The 23468-nt window shown below is 41.7% G+C and overlaps 1 protein-coding gene across 1 annotated transcript; it reads right to left on the reverse strand.

The window, feature by feature from the left end:
- Window positions 1–7493: 7493 nt before the first annotated feature.
- Window positions 7494–10979, reverse strand: LOC123396838 (protein AUXIN RESPONSE 4). Its single transcript, XM_045091639.1, has 3 exons — window positions 10779–10979; window positions 8742–9890; window positions 7494–7994 (listed from the first exon to the last, which is right to left on the reverse strand). The coding sequence occupies exons 1-3, from the start codon at window positions 10977–10979 to the stop codon at window positions 7851–7853; spliced, it is 1494 nt and encodes a 497-aa protein (XP_044947574.1). The 3' UTR covers window positions 7494–7850.
- Window positions 10980–23468: the final 12489 nt, after the last annotated feature.

Here is a 23468-nt window from a genome sequence, read left to right on the forward strand (position 1 = left end):
TAGATAATGATGACACTGTTGCTGCCGGCCATGGAATTCTCCGGTCATACTGGTCGTGCTTTTGATTGGCTGAGAACTTGGGATCGATGGCGTGGTCAAGCTAACTACAGTATAACAAGTTAAGTGCGTGCCGCTGGTTCGTTCTTGTGCGCTGGTAATTTCGAGAGTGCTACCTAATGAACAAAAAGAAAACGAACTTCAGAAAACCAGATGCATAGTTATACCCCGAAGTGTGGCCATAAACAAATGCAATCCATGGCATTTTGAGGACCAGTTGTGCGACGTGGGAGCTCCGTACGTGTGGAGGGTGTTGGGTCAAATTAAGTTGCTGACCATGCTGATGGTCCGGCCGGGTATCCCCCTCAAGAACCACCGCAAGGTTGCCGACTCGCCGTGGTCGGCCGTTGAAACAGTCAGCTTACCAGTTTCATCAAAAACGAAATTCAGCTTGCAGTGCTGCGTACCGTTCCTACCGCTGCTGGAGTTTTCTGCAGCAGCAATCTGCTAATGAGAATTCAGGACCGTGTTACGTGCTGGATCAATCAGAAATCGGCTCAGCTGGCAACGAGCCAAAGGTAAGCTCGACAATCTGTTTGAAGGAAACAAGGCCGGGATCGAACGACGGGTAGTTAATTAATGGTCAATGAGAGAGGATTTTCCATAGGAGGGCAGGGGATGTGTGGAGGAAACGGAAGCTAGTCCTGATCACGCGGTGAGAGGGACATGGGATTTTCTAGTCCAGGTTCCCGGTTCCCGGTCGTCTGGACGAACAGTCAAACGATTGCCAGTTTTCGTCGTGGGCCTATAGGGAAGGCCAGTTTTAAAGAAGGGTATGAAATGATTCAAAAACAAATTTTTTTTAGTATGATCGAGCATGAACATATATACAAGTATGATGATAATCAATACCAACTCCTTATCAATGTATCCACCATCAGATATGTTTTCATAATGTATTTATTTCATAGTATTATTATACTCCCTTCGTAAAGAAATATAAGAGCGTTTAGATAACTAGTTTAGTGATCTAAACGCTCTTATATTTCTTTACAGAGGAAGTACTTGTTAATAGTACTCCTAGCCAGACTACTGATAGAAACAGATTTATTGTGATATCTGTGGTAGAAGGTCATGCATCTGGTAGACAGTTGAAGGAATTCTTTAACTCTTACATCAATACTAACTGGAGGTGCTCGGCCAGATCTATTGGCCCAAATACCTTTGTTATGAGGTTTCCATCTCCTAGAGACGTGGATAAAGCTTGCTTTGCTGAAAGTATGAATGTTAAGAGTTGTGGTGCTGTTATTAATTTGAGAAAATGGTCTGAATCTGTGGGGGCTAAAGGGGTGCTGAATGTTGCTTGGGTTAATGTGAGCAATATTCCTCTGGATAAGAGACATGAGAAGAACATTGCTTATGTGGGATCTCTTGTGGGAGTAACCTTGGAGATTGATAAAGCTACTATTAATAGACCTGAATCTGTTAGAATTAAGTTGGGTTGTAGAGATGATGAGGATATCCCTACTTCAGCAGAAGGGGTGTTGGGAGGACACTTTTATGATTTCTTCTATTCTGTTGATAAAATCCTGATTAAAAACCCTCCAAGGGAAAGAATTGGAGTACAGCAGGAGAATGAGGAAGGTAATGCTGCTAAAAAAGCTAGATTCACTACTGAGACTCCTGGGGAAAGAAACATTGCATCATCATCTAATATGGGGGAGTCTTCGGCTCCCCTGGGAACAACTGGTGGGTGTTATGGAAAAAATGTGGTGATGAAACCTGTGGAAGAAAATATGGAAGAGGAAAAAAACAAAATGAGAGTGAGGACATGTTGTCTGAGGAAGAGAGTGAGGAAATGGGAAATGAGCTGCTCATTGATACTATGGTGAAAGAGGCTGAGAAAAATCAAAGAAATGAGGAAGGGGGAAATGTGGATTCTGGAATGGTATCCTATGATGAAATTATTGTGAATTCTCTGCAGATTGTGCCAAGCTCTGTATCTTCTCCTAGAAAAAAATTCTTATCATATCTTTATGCCTGTATGGGGGAACCTGTGGTGACTGAGATGGATCCTACTGACATCTCTGATGATAAAAAAACAATCCTATCTGGTGTAGTCCCCTGATAACTCTGGTGAGCAAGTGGAAGTGATCCCTACTCCCCCTGTGAGGGAGGAAATGCAAACCAGATGTAGCAAGAGGAATATAGGAGGCAATGTGGAACATATGGGGCTCAGAGCTGAGAGGCTGGCTCAAAAAAGAGACCTGCAAGGTAATAGCATATCTCATGTTAACTCTTTTGAAGTTTTATCAAATCTTGAGATTATATCTGTTGCTGTTAAAATGGGTGTTAATATTCCTGATGATGATTTTGATTCCATAGATATCATTAGAGAACTTGAGATTTCTAGAGCTAATATTGCTAAAAAAGTTGATAAAAATGATATTCGACATGATACAGTTTTGTTGATTACTAATGCTGCTCGGGAAGCATCTCTCTTAGATACTGAGTGGGGAGGAGATGAGGATTTAGATATTGATGACTTTACTGTGGTTAGATCCAGGAAAAAAGAAAGGAAAAAAGTTAATGTTACTATATCTAAACCTGTGACTAGAAGTCAAAAACAGAAAGTGGGAGATGGTGCAGGTAAGGCTATGGCTCCTGGCAAACCTAGCACCAAAACCCACAATACTAGAAATAGAAAAAATGATTGGTAGCTTTTGGAATTGTAGAGGGATTGGAAAAAGAGGCATGGGGACATATATCTCTGACTTGGTCAGGGATTTTAAGCTTGACTTTATTGGGATTCAGGAAACTATGAAGAAGGATTTTTCACCTAAATTCTTGAGAAAGATTGATCCTGGTGAAGCTTTTAGTTGGAGGTGGATCCCTTCGGAAGGGAAGTCAGGTGGGATATTAGGAGGCTTTAGAAACAATGTTTTTGATCTTGTGAGTTGTGTGGAGGGCAAATACCTTATGAATTTCGAATTATGGAACAAGTTTCTTAAGATGAAATGTTGTATTATGGTGGTGTATGGATCAGCTCATGAAGAATTTAAAACTGGTTTCTTGACAGAGTTGGCGGCTACTTGCAGTCACATTACCTGTCCCTACATTGTGGGAGGAGATTTTAATATTCTTATATTTGTGGGGGAGAAGAATAAGAAGGTGAAATTAGGACACTCATCAGAACTTTTTAATTCCATTATTAATGCTCTTTCCTTGCGAGAGGTGGATATGACTGGCGGCATGTATACTTGGTCTAATAATCAACAGAATCCCACATTGGAGAAACTGGACAGAGTATTCATGTCCAAATCCTGGGAACATCTGTTTCCTTTCACTTTTGTTAGGAAGATTGTTAGAGAGATTTCGGATCACTGTCCCCTGATTCTTAATACTGACGATAATGTTCCCATTAATTTTGGTAAGAGGGAGTTCAGATTTGGACTGAATTGGTTAAACAAGCCTGATTTTCATACCGTGGTTGCTAAAGTCTGGATGCAACCTGTTTATTCTGGTAATCCTATTGACATTATGAATATCAAACTAAAGAGATTCAAGAAGTATTTTAAAGGGTGGGGCTTGAGTAATTTTGGTCATGCCAGGAAAAGAAGAAAGTGGCTGAGAGAGGAATTAGGACGTATTGAGGAGTTGCAAGAAAATGATGTTTTGAGTCCTCAGCTCTATTGCAAGAAAGTGGAAATGCAGGTTGAGCTAAACGGCTTGCTACTAGAAGAGGAGGTAGCTTGGCTGCAGAAATCACATGACAACTGGTTGCTAAAAGGTGATAGCAACACTGAGTATTTTCATAGGATTGTGAATGGGAGGAGAAGAAGAAACACTATTGTGTCTCTTAGCTGTGGAGATATGATTATAGAAGGGAATAAGAACATGCTTAAACATGCTACTGATTTTTATAAAGAACTTTTTGGGCCTGCCCCTGGGAACTTGTGCAAGATTGATGGGAATATGTGGTGTGATAAAGAGAAATTGGGTGATATTGAAAACTTTCTCTTACTTAGACCCTTTTCTGATACAGAAGTGAAAAATGCTCTGTTTTCTATGAAATATAACAAGGCTCATGGGCCTGATAATATTCCTATAGAATTTTTTCAATCTTGCTGGGATATTGTTAAGGGTGATGTAATGTCCCTTTTCCATTGGTTTCGTGAAAATAAGCTCGATGTGGAGAGACTCAATTATGGTATAATAACACTGTTACCTAAAGTTGCTGGAGCTGATAAAATGCAGCAGTTCAGACCAATCTGCTTGCTTAGATGTATTTACAAGCTGATTACTAAGGTGTTAACTATCATATTAGAACCCCATGCAGACATCTTGTTTAGTCGACACCAGAATGCCTTTATTAAAAATAGAGATATTATGGACGGGATCATGTCACTACATGAGATCCTGCACCATACTTATGCTCAGAAGAAAAAAGGGATTGTCCTTAAACTTGACTTTGAGAAAGCGTATGATAAAGTTAACTGGGAATTCCTGTTGGAATGTCATAGTAAAAGAAATTTTAACTCACGCTGGATTGAATGGATCAGGAGAATTCTGGTGGGTGGTACTGTCAGTGTGAAACTAAATGATGAGGTGGGAGAATATTTCCAGAGTGCTAAGGGAGTGAGACAGGGGGATCCCTTATCACCTTTCCTTTTTAATCGTGCTGCTGATTGCCTTACTAAGATGGTCCTGAAAGCACATGATAATGGCTTGTTTACTCGGTTAGCAGCGGACTTAGTTGAAAACGGAGTGGCTATCCTCCAGTACGCAGATGATACTATCTTGTGTTTTGAAGACAATATTAAGAACGCCTTGAATATTAAACTGCTGCTTTATCTCTTTGAGATCATGTCTGGTTTGAAGATTAATTTTGTGAAAAGTGAGATTTTCTCGGTTGGTGCTGATGATGATATTATGAGAAAATATGTTGATATGTTCAACTGTGAGATTGGGGCTTTTCCTATTAAATACTTAGGTATGCCTCTCAGTTATGCTGGACTTAAATGCAGTGATTGGCTTTTTGTTGATGACAAATTCATTAGTCATGGGGAATCCTGGATTAGTGAGTCTCTATCCAGTGGGGTAGACTTATTAAGGTTAATGCGGTACTGTCTCACATCCCCTCATACTATATGTCCATGGTGTTGCTTAAAAAATCTACACTGAAAAAATGGGACAAGCCGAGAAAAATTTTATTTTGGCATCGCAAAGGGAGAAGAGGTTATAATATGGTGAAATGGACCCGTGTTTGTAGGTCTAAAGCAAAGGGGGCCTGGGGGTTAAAGATCTGAGGAAGCAGAATATTAGCTTGTTAGCCAAATGGTGGTGGAAGTTGCAGAAGAAGGAAGGATTATGGCAAGATATTGTGAAAGCTAAGTACCTCAAAAGGACATCTGTAGCTAAAGTTAAACAGAAAGTTTCTGATTCCCCTTGTTGGAAAAATATTCTGAAAGTTAAAGAATATTATATGGCTGGTAGAGGGGTGGTGCTTAAGAAAGGTAACATTGCTAGTCTCTGGCTAGATGATCTGGGTGAGAATTTTCTGCTGAAAGATAAATATCCTGATCTTTTTGAAATTTTCTTAGATAAGGATTGTACTGTAGATAAATTAGAAAGTATGAATCATCTTACTTCCTTCAAGAGGAGGTTATCTCCAGCTATGCTTCGAAAATGGGAAGATATGAAGCAATGGGTGTTGGATAAAATTTGTGCAGATCAAAATGATGAGGTTTACTGGAGGTTGGATAACTCGAGAGATTATTCCACTAAGTCTATGTATAGATGGCTGGAGAGAAATCTTGCTGGGGTGCATTATAAGTGGATTTGGGGGGCTAAAATTTCTCTGAAAATACAAATTTTCCTGTGGCAGCTTTTCCAAAATTCTATTCTTACTAGAGATAATATGAAAAAAAAGACAGTGGCAGGGAGATCCCAAATGTTCTTTTTGTAATGAACTTGAGTCGGCACATCATCTTTTCTTTGGGTGTTCTGTGGCCAAGATTGTATGGAGAACAGTAGGTGTTGTTGTTGGTACTAGTTATATTCCGAAAACAATCTGGCATGTCTTTTCTTGGTTATATGCTTTTTTTGCCAGGCCTTTGCAAAATATACACTGTTGGCTTAGCTGCAGTTTGTTGGTCCATTTGGTTGACTCGGAATAGGGCTACCTTTGAGAAGAAATTGATCAAAACTCCTTTTGAGATTGCTTTCACAACAAGTGCATTTATGGATTACTGGGTAGGTATGCAGAAACCAGAGATGGCAGATAATATCAAGAAGGGAGCCCAGCTGCTGAAGAAGAGTGCAGCTCAAATGCTACGTCTATGTGAACCGCCGAGGGCAGAAGCAAACGAGCAGGCTGAGGATGAAGAAATCTGGGATGAATGGTGATGCTGATTTGCGGTGATGGTGACCTGTTGTCCATGGTGGTGCTCGAGGTTTTATGTTCTGTTGGACGTAAAACTTTTTTTTCAGTTTGGCCTTTGTGCTCTTTTGGTGAGCCTGGTCTGGTGATAGATGTTGTGGTATTGATACTTGTATTCCTCGCAGTGTAGTTTAGGGTGATATCAGGTTTTCGTCCCGCAGTTCATGTTCCTGATGACAGGCGTGAATGGCGGGTTTCCTGATATTGCTTCGAACTCGCTTTTTTCCCTTTCCCTCTCTTTTTCTGGCCCTAAGACATTGTATTTCCGTTATGAAAGTAATGGAAAGGGGAGAAAACCCGGTTCGAAGAAAAAGTACTTGTTAATAGTAGTTTCTTCTATTAGTTTGATCAAACTTAAAAATTGTTGACTTTTAAACTGAATTTGTAGACCATTTATTTAGGGATGTGGGAGTACATATTAACTAATGGCGTGTTCGGAGGCTCCCGGGCTTCTCAACACTCAAGAAAACCAGCTTCTCATCATGGCTTCTTGTTCCAGCGAGCAATTCCAATTTTGTTCGGCTCCGATTCCAGCTCCTCCCAGCGTTGCAGCCTAGCTGGAAGGGTTGTGGCATGTTTGGGTGTCTTGGGCATGCAGAGGCAGCTCATTTTCGGGCCAACATGTGAGGTGAGGCGGACTCATGGGAGGTGAGCATTGCATCAATGGCGGGTCTTGGGGTTGCTTGTCAATGGGAACCGGACGGCATTGGCCTGGAATGCCTTGATCTGTCGCCACGAAGGAGCGTCAGCCGGGCGAGCATGGAAGATTCTTTTGTGTGTGTGTGTGTGTGGGGGGGGGGGGGGGGGGGGGCTTGGTAAGTTTGGCAGTGGCGTATCAGCCCTTTTTGCACTATAATCGAGCATAGCCTCGAGAATTCTTAGTGATGGTCCGTACACAACAATTTTCTCCAAGTTATCAAAATTAACTATTTTGATACTCAGCTACAATTTCAAACTGCCTGGTAGTCAGCTAGAGAATGCAGTGTACTCTGGTGTAAAGTAAACTTATCAGGGTGTACAATGCAGTGGTTAGTACGGGAGTACATTTCACCTATACGAAACAACAAAACCACCTCATTACGCTAAATCAGGTTATGCGAGCTCAACCTCATTACAGAATACCCTAACAGGAACTTCCCTCAGGCAAAAACTGTCTCAAGTTACATTTTGACAGCATCACCCGAAAGATGAATAGAAGAGGCCCTACAGGCGATCTTTCTTCTTCAAACTTTTACGGGATGATATCATACATGAAAGGGGAAACAGATAGCAATATGATGACTGTAAAGAAGAGACCATCGTCCCCTTCAGCAGAAGCTAAGAATTGTCCAAGGCAGAAAAACATCGCTTGGTCGAGCCATATGGATGCTTGTGAGGCATTTCTTAACCATGAATCTGATAGTTATGGTTTTCATAAAGCTGGATGATCGCTGTGAGCATCTGCTGGTTTGTCGGATGATTGGTCCATATTCTGAGACTGGTGCTCTGTCGCAGGTGTTGGTAACATGGTCACAAACTCTGCTATCAATTTTGAGATTTCCTCAGATGCATCCACCTGAAATTTCAAATTAACGGGAAAAAACCAATCATAATCTCAGCTTGCTTCTTTGCTATATAGTACCCCCTCCGTAAACAAATATAAGAGAATTTCAAATTAAGGGAAAAAAACCAATCATAATCTCAGCTTGCTTGTTTGCTATACAGTACTCCCTCCGTAAACAAATATAAGACGTTTTAGGTCACTACAGTAGTGATCTAAAACGTCTTACATCAGTCCTACTAAAAATAGAACCGCAATGACGGCAAGATGACTATAGTTAAGCAGCCATGCTTGCAAGGGAAAAGAGAAGACTACAGACGGTCATATATCAGTCAGTTATAAGAGGAGTTCTTTAGTTGCCCCCTTATAAGATACAGGGATGAGATTGTGAGCACCAACTCGTTTCTCGAAATGTGTGCATCCTTTGCCAATGGAGAACATGATAACAGTGCTAGTAGAACAATTTCGTCAAGAAATTTCATGATCAATTCATTCTGAAACCGTCCTACTATTTGGCAGTTTGATCGACATCATCTCATTATGAAATCTCTAGAAGTCCCACTTTGAGCAAGTACTAATTTGATTCAATTCTAACTCGACTCTTTTGTAGCAATGATGCACATAAAGGCAGAAGACCAACCATGACCATGTATGTATCTCTACATCAACTAAGCTAACACAAAAGAAACCAGTCCATCCATGACTACTAGGCATACTCCCCAAAAATGAAATTGATAAACATGTGTAGACAAACAGACTAACCTGAGGCCATCGACCGCCATAATGGTAGATGAATTTGGCGTCCGGCAACGCCTTGGTCACCTTCTTCCCCTCATCGATCCACTGATCCGACCAAGAACCCGACCACAGAACCATCATCGGCAGCCTCTTCACCTCCTCTGAAGAACTCCTCCACTCTGCCAGATCAAAGCTCTGATTCATGGCCTTCCAGGCCTCAAACACTGCATCGCTCTTCCCCTGCCCACGCATCGCCGCCCTGTGCGCGTCAGCCTCTTCTGCATCCATCCCCCGGGCGCAGGACAGACGCATCAGCCCCTTGAACAATGCCGGCACCCGCAGCACCAGCCTCCCCAGCACCGGCACGCCGAGAACCGCCGCCGGGAAAGCCGGCAAAGTGGCAGTGGCGTCGATCAGGGTGACACTCTGCACGGCCGTCGGGTTGGCGGACACGAAGGCGGCGCCGGCGGCGAGGGCGGAGTCGTGGAGCACGAGGTGGACAGGCGCGAGGCCGAGCGCGTCCACGGCACGGGCCACGGCCGCGGCCGCCTCGCTGGCCGCGTAAAAGGAGTGGGACGGCTCGGGGGCCGCTTCCTGGAACGGGACCTCGCCGGTCTCGACGAGGTGCTCGAAGGCGTGGAAGATGCCGCGGTCCATGATCTCCCGGAGCGGGTTCGTCCGGGGAGGAGGGGCGGCCGGGGGCGGCGAGAGGCCCTGGCCAGGGAGGTCGACGGACGCGGCGACGAGGCCCCGGGACGAGAGGGAGGAGAGGAGGCGGCGAAAGGAGAAGGATCCGGCGGCGAGGCCCGGGAGGACGAGCACGGGGTGGTGGTGCGCGGCGGAGTGGGCGGCGGGGCGGGAGGTGACAGCGAAGAGGTCGGGGCCTGGGTGGAGCTTGAGGAGGCGGCCGTCGGAGAGGTGGCGGCGGAGGAGAGGAGGGAGGGGAGGGGGGGCGTGGGGAGAGAGGAGGTGGGGGAGGAGGAGCGCGAGGAGGGAGACCGCGGCGGTGAGGTAGAACCAGAAGGGGAGGGCGGAGACGACGGAGAGCGGCCTCGGCGGCCGGGCCGGCGGCGGCGGCGCTTCTCGGCCGGGACCCGCGGCGGCGGGATCGTCTGTCATTGCTGGGTGGAGTGAGGAGTGGGGAGCGGGGAGTGGGGAAAGCTGTTGGGTTTGCTTGAGAAATCAGAGTTTTGTCCCCTGCTTTTGGGTGCGCGCGATGATGTCGCCAGTTTGCCATCGAAGTATGGGCATGCACTTCACATGGCAGAAAGCATCTTTGCTCTACCTGGCCACGCGCAGCCCGGCCCGGACGGCCCACAAATCCCGGGCCGGGCCGGGCCTAAATTTGCCTTTAGGCTGGGCTCGGGTCTGAAATTTGAACCCGACGGTTAGATTGGACCTGGTTCGGGCTTAAAGAATACTGATTTGAAGTCACGGTCGGACAGGGCTGGTCGAGCCGGGTCAGGCTTTTTTCGGTTCAGGTTGGGCTTGGGCCCAATATTTAGGCCTAATAATCTGGTCAGGCCCGATTCGAACCTGAGTTTTCAGCATCGGGCTTTTTTGGTCCGACCCGAAGCCCGGCTCGGTCTGAAGTATGCCCAGGTATACTAATAGATAGGATGCCAATCGGGGACGCCGACGGTTAGCATGGTAGCAAGGAGTTTTTTCTCTCCCTCTTATGGCGAGTGAACTGCAAAAAAACCCATCGGATTCGATGTTTGACACGAAATTACTATCACAAATCTAGGGTGCCCTAATTGTAAATTTCTTAATAAAAACAAATGATCGTTTTGAGGCACTTAACACGATTTCTCACACGGTTGTCCCGCGAGTCTTTTGCCACGTCAGACAAGCGAGATGGACACGGGGTTGACGATCGTAAGGCCTTGTGCTAGGTCAGACCGTCCTCCCACCTTTCTGCTTGTCCCTTTCCTCTTTCCCCTTTCGTTCTCTCTCTATCGAGCGATGGCGGTGGTTGCTAAACCTAGCGGCGACGGCGATGAGTCAGGTGGCGGCGAAGGGGTGGGAGGTGAGGGTGATGGATTCTCAAAGGTGGACAACTGGCTTGGCACAGGGACGAGAGGCGAGGATGATGGATTCTCGGAGGTGGACAGTTGGATCAGTAGTCATAGTTTGCCGACACAGCGAGCCCTTCACTGAAGCGTTCCCCTTCACCCATTCGTAGCCGTAGTGGGATATTGGGCTGCGGGTGGCGACGACCATGGCATGCAACATATGGGCTTCTGGCATGGGGGCAGCCATCAATGGGCTTTAGTGTTCGGGCATCGTGTAGTAAGTGTTCTTCCTCCTCTACCTCCCTCTCCGAGTGCTTTTTAGGTATATGCCTCCTAGAGTAAGTGGGTTCAAACGAATCTTAGGATTTAGGGTTATGCTTGTGACATGGTAGGAATTATTAGGGTTAGTGCATCTTTTGTAATTAGAGTTTAGGGCTACATTTAGTGCATACTAGAAGCGTTGGGCGCGCTTTGATGCGTCGATGGTGTTGTTGGGTTTCTTAAAAAAAATAATCACTCTAATTTAAAATATAAGGTACTCTTATAGTACTTTTTTGAAAATTCAAACCTTTTAAGTTCGATCAAATCTATAGAGAAACATATACGAATCCATAATATCAAATCAGTACTTTTAGATTCATCATGAAATGAGTTTCCATACTTTTTTTGTTCAATATTATGGATCTCGATATTTTTGCTCTAAACTTGGTCAATGTTAAAGAAATTTGACTTTCTAAAAAAACTAACACCCCTTATATTTTGGAACTGATGGAATATTTTAGTTTGACGGATGTGGGAGATGATAGACTGTGTTTTATTTTTATTTATATGCGGTGATTGATGGACCCTTTGTGGTGTGATTGTGTGTTATCCTCTAACCAACCTATATTTATGTGGAGAGATTTATGTGTCTGTGGTTGCATGTACTATATTGATGCTACAGTGTCACATGGTGACGCTTCTATTTCCTAGGCGGTGGGAGGGTGTGCGGAATTGATATATTTTCATAGGTGTTTGCTGTTGATTGATTTGAAATTTATTGGCCCGTGTAATATTGCAATTCAAAACCGACATTGAATGAAAGAGCTTCAAAATTGGGGAACATAATGAATTAAAAGAATTAAATAGGAGAGCTTGATAAATTGTTGGCCCGGTCAAAATTGGATGAGCCAATTCTAAATTAAATACCTCAATTAATTGTGAGTCCTTCAAAATTAGTAAGCATATTGTATAATATAAAAGAATTAAACAAGAGAGCTTTGAGTTTTTGTTGACCCGGTCAAAATCGGATGACCCAATTCTAATTGAAGTCCTTAGTTGAATACAAGCTCTTTAAAACTAGGGAGCTTAGAGTTATAGAGTATGTGTGCCTCCTCATAGTTTTTTTTCATGGATTTAGAGTTTAGGTTTATCATTTATATGCATGATTGATACGTCTCCAACGTATCGATAATTTATGAAGTATTCATGCCATGTTTGCTTATGTTTACAATACTTTTATATGATTTTTCTGCATTTTATATAATTTATTTAGAACTAACCCGGATTGGCGCTATTTTCAGCAAAACTAACGTGGTCTTGTTTTTGTGCAGAAATAAAAGTTCTCGAAATTGGACGAAACTTTTTGACGATTTTTTTGGAGGAAAAGAGAAGTGCTGGAGCAAAGAACCACCAGAGGGCGGCCCCCTTTGTCGTCCGTTGCCACAGACCAGACAGCAAAGAGCAGACTGATGGCAAAGATATTATTTGCCATCAGCCAAAAATTTGTCGTCTGCCAGCTGACGGTAAAGAGGCAGCAGGCAGATGGCAAAGAGCGCGTGATGGCACATACCACCTCCACCATCTCTTGTCGTCTGCCTTGTACCTCTTTGCCGATGGGGGCAGAAGGCAAAGAGGATGGCGCCCTAACGTCCGTCGCCCCCACCCCCACACCCCCTCTCTCCCCTGGCGGTCGTCTCCCCCTGGTACCCACTAGACACAAGGTCGCGCGAGCCCCCCTCTGGTGGGTTGATGTCTAGTGGGCACCTCATGGCCTATCTTAGCATGATTCCAACGCCTAAAAATCCTATAAATATAGAAACCTCTAGAAATTACCCTCAGAAGTTCCTCCGCCGCAACTCTTTGTATCGACAAAAAAACCAATTTGGAGAGAAAACAATAGTGAAAACAGGAGAGAAACAGAGAGAGGGATCCAATCCCGGAGGGGCGATAGCCCCTCCGGGATCCATGGAGGCCAAGGACCAGAGGAGAGAACCTCTCCCCATCTTGGGAGAGGCCATGGAGGAGGCCTAAAGGGGGAGACTCTCTCCCCCTCTCTTCTGATGGCGCCAGAGTGCCATTGGGGGAACCATCGTCGTGGTGATCGTCTTCATCAACATCACCGTCTTCATCGCCTTCCTCATGTACTTTTAGTGGTCCACTCTCCCGCACCCTGCTGTAATCCCCTACTTGAACATGGTGTTTCATGTCACATAGTATTAATCAATGATTGATTGCTATCGATGTTTGAGTAGATCGATGTTGTCCTTTGGGTTGATTGATGATCTTGATCGGTTTGAGTGTATGTTTTATTTTGGTGATGTCCTAAGGTTCTTTCCGTGAGGTGCACACGCGAAAGATTCACACTGGAGGGTGTTGCAATATATTCATGAATCTCTTATAGTGGGTGGAGAGAGTGACAGAAACTTACACCCGAGTAAGAGAGTTATGCGCGTATGGGAGTAAAGAGGACTTGATACTTAAGGTTATGGTTGGGTTTTACCTTAATGATTTATATTAGTTGCGGATGTTTGCTAGAGGTCCAATCATAAGTTCGTATGATCCAAGTACGAAAAATATGTTAGCTCATGCCTCTCCCTCATATATAATTGCAAAAATGATTACCGATCTCGTCATCAATTGCCCAGGATGATTCTGCACACCATACCATCATTATTCCACACTCGCTATTTGTAATATATTTTAATATATTCTAACTCTATTTAATGCATCAACTATTTTAATATTTTAGTTCTCCAATATCATGCAAAGCTATCTTCTATATACCCAGAACGCAATTTTATTTCTCGTTACTACATAAAAGCAAACACTTGGTGTACGTAGAGTTGTATCGGTGGCAGATATGACTTGAGAGAATAATGACCTTACCTTTATATCCTTGTGGGTTCGACACTCCATACTTACCACTTTTATCTTTGGGAAGTGCTACGATGATTCCTTGCACTTGGGGAATATCAAGCTCTTTTGTGGCACCCTTGCCGCAGAGCAATAGCGCGGGGTTAATATTTTCGTGTATGCTTGTTTGCTTCTATCACTAAGTAGATTTTATTTTATTTTTGTTTTATTTCTTTAGTTGTGGGTGAAACAAACAAAAAAATTGAAAAATTAAAAACACACAAAAATTTACTTTCCTTTTATAAGAGAAGCGATTGAAAAGTTGTGCCTTTGAGAAGTGAGGGTCGACCTTGAACACTTGTGTTCATGCTCATGAAAACAATGTAAAAAAATTCATGGAACTTTCTCATAAAAATAATCATCTCCTTGTAAATACCAATGAACCATAAAAATAATGTTCATGATGCTCTTTTGCATGTTTCGCTACAATCTTTATGTGAGCATCAATGGAATCATCATGCCTAACTAAAAGGCATTAAAGAAAAGCGTTTGTTGGGAGACAACCCAATATTTATCCGTTGTGTTTCTTAGTGTTCACATGATTAATCTAGTGCATTATTTTATAACTTTTATTTCAAGAAGTGCCAAGTAAAGCCTTTGGGATAGTGTGGATACTTGTTTGTTTCATTCTGTGGAAAAACAAAAAGTTTTGCGTCCAGTAAATGAATTATGTGATTTTACTGGAGCGTAAAATGATTCTGAAATTCTTACCCCATATATATATGCACATTATCTGTGTTTTCCTATTTTTTCAGAATTTTAAGAGTCAGGGAAGTATGGTTTTAATGCATATCTTCATAGACTATTCAGTTTTTGATAGATTTTGTTTTGCGTGCATAGTTTGCTTGTTTTAGTGTTTCCATGACTTCTACTGAGTGACATTAATTATGGGAATAATAGAATACATTAGGTATTACGTGAGAACAATTATAAATCTTGTATTGAAAGTACCTAAGTGAATAATCTATATTTATCATACTAACCCATCTCACGAAGTTCTGTTAAGTTTTGTGTGATGGAAGTTTTCAAGTTTTGGGTGAGATACCAATACGATGAGAATAAGGAGCATAAAGAAATTAAGCTTGGGGATGCCCAAGGAACCCCAAGGTAATATCCAAGAAATACTCAAGCGTCTAAGCTTGGGGATGCCCCGGTAAGCATCCCTTTTTTCATCTCCAATATTATTGGTATATCTTACTTGGAGCTATATTTTTATTCATCACATGACATGTGTTTTGCTTGGTGTGTCATTTTGTTTTGTTGTTCTCTGTTATATGTTATTTATAATCTTGTTTTTCAATAAAAATTTCCAACAATTGCCTTTAGAATGCTTGAATTGCATGTGTGATGTATGCTGTACAAAACAGAAACTTATGCTGTGATATTTGAATTATCATATTTTACTGGGACGTGAAAAGTTTCTGAAATTTTTACACAGTACTGTAATGCAAATTATTTATCACGTCCTAATGTTTGAGAATTGTTGAGTTTATTGAATTACACTTTTTATATAGATTTCTAAAACTGTTTTGTTTGTTCGGATTGGTGTCATAGTTTCGTTATCTACTTATCCTATAGTTTCCATGTCTTATATTGATATATATAAATTACAGAAATGATAGTATACAGTACCTAATGTTTGAAAACTATTATTCAACTTGTCTTGGCAGTACATAAAGAGTTGATTTAATTTTATGTGTACTAACCTATCTCACGAGTTCTTTTTAAGTTTTGTGTGGATGAAATTTTTGAGACTTAGGCGAAACCATGATATGAGAGGAATTAAGGAGACACAAAATCTCAAGCTTGGGGATGCCCAAGGCACCCCAAGTAAATATTTCAAGAAGTCTCAAGCATCTAAGCTTGGGGATGCTACGCATCCCACCTCTCTTCATCAACAACTATCGGTTAGCTTATGTTGAGCCTAAATTTTTATTTGTCCATATGATATGTGATATTCTTTGAATGCATTTTGTTTAGTTTGTTGTTTGAATAAAATTATCAGATATTAAAATCTTTATTGAGAGAGAGTCTTCACATAGATATTTTATTGTTTAACTACTCATTAATCTTCACTTATATCTTTTAAGAGTAGTTTGATTGTTTGCTCTTGTGCTTCACTTATACCCTATGAGTAAATTGTTGAATGAATTGAATATCACGAAGTTTAAATTATATGTTCGTATCATGCCTAGTAGTAGCTTCGCATTGGGTTTAGAAAGTGAAATCTTTTGAAGCTTGACAATCACAATATTGGTCATACAAGCAATTCATGAATGATTGGTATAAGAAAAAGAACTTTCACATATAAATATATTATCTTGGAAATCTTCTATGATTGTGAATACCCATTAATTATTTTCAAACTTGAGAAAATTGGTTGAAGTTGGACAAGGAATACAATGTAATGAGTTATGGTTGTGTATATTTGGATAGAGGTTATATTGTTATGGATCCTCCAACATGTGGTGTTTGCTTAGGATCTTTCGCTAGCCAAAAATTCGTACTAAGTAGAGATACTACTTGTGTAACCAAAAATCCTTAAAGACGGTTTATTGCCATGAGTGTCCACCATACCTACCTATGGATTGAATAAGATCCTTCAAGTAAGTTGTCATCGGTGCAAAAAGGCAATAAAAATTGCTTCTAAATGTGTTTGATCATTTAGTGTAAGAGAAAATTGAGCATTGTACGAACTTGTGATGGCATAGTAATAAAAGCGACGGACTACATAATAGAGGTTGCTATCATAAGGGGTAATATAACACGAGGTTCTTTTGCATTAAGGGATTGTGCATACAAAATCAAAAAGTGCATGACAACCTCTGTTTCCCTGTGTGAAGGGCCTATCTTTTACCTTTTAGTATTTACTTTTATGCAAGGGTCAATAGTATGAATTCTCATTTCAGCCTCAATTATTCTCTAGTTGGCAAGCATCATGTGGTGGGGAAAGATCTAGGCACATACGGCCAGTCAAATATATATTTGGTCATGACTTATTATTGTTGACAATTATCTCTATGATAAATGAGTTGGGAGGCGAAACATTAAGCCCCTATCTTTATCTGTGTTTGATGGATGTCATTTGTTCTAAAAATATGCTTTGAGTACTATAAATCATAGAAGACTATATGATGATTGAGTATGTAGAACTCTTACTTAGACTTTGTTGCGAATAAGTTGAATTGCAATTGTTTGGTGACTAAGAACATGGGTTGTTAAGTTTCAAGAGAGTTCATTGTTTGAACCATAACATGTGAATTGGTTGCTACATTATCATGATGAGTTTTTCGAGAAAGTTGCTGTTATGATGCTAGGAAAAGTGATTGAAATTATCATTGATCAAACTTATGCACTATGCTAGCATTCACACTTCATAAATTATTTCTTTTACCATTTACCTACTCGAGGATGAGTGGGAATTAAGCTTGGGGATGCTGATACATCTCCAACGTATCGATAATTTACGAAGTGTTCATGCCATGTTTGCATATGTTTACAATACTTTTATATGATTTTTCTGCATTTTATATGATTTATTTAGAACTAACCTGGACTGACGTTGTTTTCAGCAGAACTACCGTGGTGTTGTTTTTTGTGCAAAAATAGAAGTTCTCGGAATTGGATGAAACTTTTTGATGATTTTTTTGGAGGAAAAGAGAAATGCTAGAGCAAACAACCACCAGAGGGGGGTCCTGGTGCCCACTAGACACCAGGCTGCACGAGCCCCCCTCTAGCGGGCTGATGTCTAGTGGGCACCTCGTGGCCCATCTTGGCTTGATTCCAACGCTCAAAAATCCTATAAATATAGAAATCTCTCGCCCCTCCGGGAGCCATGGAGGCCAAGGACTAGAGGGGAGAACCTCTCCCCATCTTGGGAGAGGCCATGAAGGAGGAGTCATAAAGAGGGGAGACTCTCTCCCCTCTGTTCCGGTGGCGCCGAAGTGCCACCGGGGGAACCATCGTCGCAGTGATCGTCTTCACCAACATCACCGTCTTCATCGCCTTCCTCATGTACTTTCAGCAGTCCACTCTCCCGCACCCCATTGTAATCCCCTACTTGAACATGGTGTTTCATGCCACATAGTATTAATCAAAGATTGATTGCTATCCTATGATGTTTGAGTAGAACAATGTTGTCCTTTGGGTTGATTGATGATCTTGATCGGTTTGAGTGTATGTTTTATTTTGGTGTTGTCCTAAGGTGCTTTATGTGAGGCGCACACGTGAAAAATACACACTAGATGGTGTTGCAATATGTTCATGAATCTCTTATAGTGGGTGGCGAGAGTGACAGAAACTTACACCCGAGTAAGAGAGTTGTGCGCGTATGGGAGTAAAGAGGACTTGATACTTAAGGCTATGGTTGGGTTTTACCTTAATGATTTCTAGTAGTTGCGGGTGCTTGCTAGAGGTAAAATCATAAGTTCATATGATCCAAGTATGGAACATATGTTAGCTCATGCCTCTCCCTCATATAAAATTGCAAGAATGATTACCGATCTCGTCATCAATTGCCGAGGATGATTCCGCACACCATACCATCATTATTCCACACTCGCTATTTGTAATATATTGTAATATATTCTAACTCTATTTAATGCAGCAACTATTTTCATATTTTAGTTCTCCAATATCATGCAAAGCTATCCTCTATATACCCACAACGCAATTTTATTTCTCGTTACTGGATAGAAGCAAACACTTGGTGTACGTAGAGTCGTATCGGTGGCAGATATGACTTGGGAGAATATTGACCTTACCTTTAGCTCCTCGTGGGTTCGACACTCCATATTTACCACTTCCGTCTTTGGAAAGTTCTATGATGATTCCTTGCACTTGGTGAATATCAATGATTGCTTGTTTACTCCTCGTTTGTTCCACTACACTATTAGCATATAAATTAGCTGTGTGCTTGCTTTCATCGTGCATATGAGTGTTTGTTGACTCTTGTATTCTATGTGAAATAGTTAACATCTATAACATAATTTAAAATTGAATCAATCAAACATTAAATCTCCTAAATGTTTTGTAGTTTGGATGATGAGATATGGGAAATAAGATACCATTTTCAAGGGAAAGACATCTTGGAAAGGACAATTTCACTCTCAGAAATCACTTCCATTAACATGTTAGCACTGATGGAGACTAAAGAGGGATATACTAAAGCTGACTACATGTTCTTTGTGAAAGAAGAGGGAAAGAGGACATCAATTATGCAGGTTATTGTAAGTGCATCTAGTGCCCCTTAGTGATTTTGGTGGTTTGAAGACTTATAGGTTAAGTATCTAATGTGTTTGTGAGTGTACACATGGTCTATAAGTCATTGAGGAGTTTGAGATATTTGAAGAATATCGACCCCTAAAAATATATGTCTTCAGTTGGAGAAATTGGTCTGAAGCTAAAGAAATGAATCGCGAGGAATCTGCGATGAAATTGATATTCCTCATGAAGATACTGATATTGAGGAATCCGGTGTGTCGTGAAGAAAATCACTCTGAAGAATTTGAAGCATGAAGATTTACACTTTCTGTTTTATTTTCTTCGCATTTGAGTAATAGGAACACCGTACTGTTAAAGGGGGTCGAAGTTACACTTTGGAATGAATTTCCTCATGATGCTCAACCCAAGCCTAATCCTACCAAAAGCCTGAAGTGAGGAATACGAGTGACATGAGGACTCTCACAGTTGAGGGTTCCGACCGTTTCGATAGCCACGCCAGGTCATTGGTCTTATCCACTCCAACAGTCATATTATTTAAGGGCATTAGTGTCAAATCATGTCGGGATGCTCCCAGGCTAAAAATAGCCACCCCCACAACCATTAGCTGGTTGGCTGCTCCGTTAGAAACTGACACTTGTCATAAGAGCAACCCAATTCCTCAGAATCTCCGAGAGTAATTCATCAGTGAGGAAATACCCCATACACCGAAACCACAAACCAAACCTAGTGATTGAGCATCACTGAAGAAGTTGTTCTTGTGTGGGACTGAAGCCTTTTACCTTTGAGGACTGTGCATCCTCCAGACGTTTAGGCGTCATGGTCTAGAGCTTTCCAACAGTCAATTGTGGATCGCGGGGTGACCAAGTTTGTGAGGGTTTGGAAGTCTGCCCTGAAGAATTACCATGAGTGTTGGGCGAGGACTGCGTGTCCTTAGCTCAAGGAGAATACGGTAGGGACTGTGTGTCCTTCGGTTTCAATACCAAGCCGCTCCAAACCAGATGTACGACTGTCACAGCAGTTGGAACTGGGTCATCAACGACTGTCTTCACTGAGAAACGGGTTCTAATTCCTCAACTCCTTACTTTTCTCGTATTATGTGTTGATGACTTTCACTGCGACTGTTTGAAGAATTTGCTGAAGACTTTCTCTGAATTTCCTCAACCCCAAATTGTTCACGTCAGTTAATCCTCATCTGTATTCTGCATGCCTGCTCACAGTGCAATCTGTTTTCACATTCTTCACTCTAAAAAACTGCTGTTGTGAAACTTTGCACTTCTGATCCTTTACTGTTTCCGCTGTAAGTTAGTCATCAGTGAGGAATTTCCTCAGTGATGAAATTCTAAAAATCTCCTATTCACCCCCTCTAGTCGATATAACGCACTTTCAATTGGTATTAGAGCAAGGTACTCCCTTGTTCTGTGTGATTTTGGTTTAACCACCTGGAGTTTTAGTTATGTCGACTGCATGCATGTTTAAGGTGACTACATCATGTCCTACCTTCGAAGGAAAGAACTTTCCCTTCTGGAAGAACAAAATGCAAATGCATCTACAAGCTATTGATAATGATCTCTGGTATATTGTGGAACATGGCGTCCCCATCATCTCTGCTAGTGTCTCTGCTGCTGATGTGAAGAAATTCAAGCAACTCGATTCTCAAGCAAAGAATATCATCTGTGGCCATCTGAGCCCAGGCCAGTTTGGAAGAGTAAGTGCTTTGGGCTCTACAACACTGATCTGGGAGAGACTTTGCAAAGTAAATGAAGGAGTATCAACCCAGCGTGACTCTCGTGTTGATATTCTTCGCAATCTCTTCAATCGCTTCAAGAGACATGACAATGAAAGCTGCCAAGACACCTTTGATCGCCTCACTGACATATCAAATGAACTGCAAGCACTGGGAGCTCGAGACATCACTGATCACGAAGTCGTGAAGAAACTGCTCAGATCTTTGGATTCGTCATTTGATACTTTAGTTCTGATGATTCAAGAAAGACTAGACTACAAGATTCTTGATCCAGCTGATATACTTGAAAGGCTAAATACTCATGAATTCCAGCTAGAAGAAAAGAAAGATCTATATGGACCAAGCTATTCCAGACCACGTGCACTGAAGGCTAGAGCAATTTCCTCATCTGAAGAAGAAGACACAGATGACATCATTGGTGACCCTGAAGAATTTGGACAGGAGCTTGCAATGCTCTTGTGGAAATTCCAGAGATTTACACGACGTGGCCGTTTCGGTAAATCTTCAAGAAGAGACATGAGGAAATCAGAATCTTCATCTGAGGACTACAAGAAACGAACCTGCCACAAGTGCAAGAAATCAGGTCATTACATTGCTGATTGTCCCCGTTGGGGAAAGGAATCAAAGAAGAAGAAATACAAGGATGACAGTTCTGATGACTCGAAGAAGAAGAAATCTTCAAAATCCTCATCTTCAAAGCCCTCATCACACAAGAAGACTAGTTTCAGAAAGGCTCGGGCACTTATTGGCAAGGAAATGGACTCCGAGGCAGAATCAGAGGAATGTGATGAAGAAGAAGGTTCTGATGAAGACTCAAAATCCGGACATGCTAGTCTTGCACTGGCAACCACTTTCGTCAGCAAGTCAATCTTCAATCTTGAAGAAAATGATTGCACCATCCATACTGATGACTATGCTGATGACTTCGCTCCAACCTATTGCTTCATGGCAAAAGGTTCAAAGGTACCAAATAATGCCTCCTCCTCTGATTCGAGTGACTATGAACCTGATGATTATAAGAAACCCAGTTACAGTAAACTTGCTATCATTGCCACTAAACAACAAACTGCTCTGGAAAAGCTTCAGAAACTTCTAGATAAAAGTGATGATCTGTTGAATGATGAAATGAACCTTACCCAAATCCTCACTAAAGATGTGAAAAGTCTTCAGTCTAGATTTGATAATCTTCAGGATCGTTATGATACACTCCTCACTGATCATGAGAAGCTTTCCTATGAATTTCTTCAAAGGAAGCTTGATCTTGAGAAGCTGAGGATGTCTCATGATGATCTTAATATGGAAAATGATTCATTACTAGCTCAACAGATCAGCGCTGGTCAAGTTGAAATCATTCCTCCATGTCTTAAATGCATTGAACGCGAAACTGCTAATTCCTCACCTGAATCATCAAATGCTACTATTGCTACAAATTCTTCAACTGCACCTGTTGTGTCTATTTCCTCACTTGAGGAAAACACAAATGTTACTGATGAAAATGCAGGGTTGAAGGAGTTGTACGCGACAGGCATATACAAAAGCCTCAAAGGACATCAAACCCTTTGTGATGTGCTCAAAAAGCAGATCTTGAACAGGAACCCGAGGAAAGAAGGAATTGCCTTTGAGAGGAAATTAAATGCTGATGGATCTTATTGGAAACCTAAGAAGTATCCCAAAACCTCATGGGTTGCTGCTACTGGGCCTCCTTTTGATCCATCTAATCTAAATGGCTTTTCATGTGAATTATCCTATTCCTCAGATGAGTCATTTGACTCCAACTATAAACTGTTCAAAAATCAATCTGGTGAAGTATTTGCTCGATATGTTGGAACTAACTGCAGGAATGGCCCTCCCCTGAGGTAAATCTGGGTTCCCAAAAGCTGTCTTGAAAATCTTCAGGTGAATGTCCTCATGACACCACCACTGAAGAATCTGAACCCCAGATCAAATTCCTCAGGAGGACCAAAGTCTTCAAGAGGATCAAAGTCCTCAACTGGTCAAAACTATGCTCGTACCCGTGCTAATGCATCTAACATGCAGGGAAACTACAAGGAATATGAATATGAGTGTTACTCCTCAAATCATTATGTTCATAAATCCTCAAACTAGTTCTCTGCATATTCATATGAGTACTTTAACCCCCCCCTACTGTTAAGAGAAGTGCATTGGCTTCAATGCCACCTTTCTCATATGGTGCTCACAGGATGATGAATGCTTTGCCACCCCTTCAGATGTGGGTGGTGAAGAAATCGAACTAATCACTACTGCAAGTCAGGTCTCCAGATGAAAATCATCATCTGAAGAATTTGCTGGAGACCTGAGGAAATGCTTGATAGGACACAAGCTAATGATTGATGAAATAGAAATATTTCACACATCCTTATATTTTTGCTATGATGAAATTATTATCTGACGAAATCAATATCATATTCTTCAAATCTGAAGCATATGAGATGGTAAGCTGTACTAATTCATCTGCAGGATGACAAACCCAAGAATACTGAGTGGGTTCTCGATAGTGGCTGCACACATCACATGACTAGTGATAAAAGCTTACTGATGAATATGCCACTAACTCCATCACCTCTAAAGCAAATC

Source organism: Hordeum vulgare, chromosome 5H, assembly GCF_904849725.1.
Source record: "Hordeum vulgare subsp. vulgare chromosome 5H, MorexV3_pseudomolecules_assembly, whole genome shotgun sequence".
Classification (NCBI taxonomy): Eukaryota; Viridiplantae; Streptophyta; class Magnoliopsida; order Poales; family Poaceae; genus Hordeum; species Hordeum vulgare.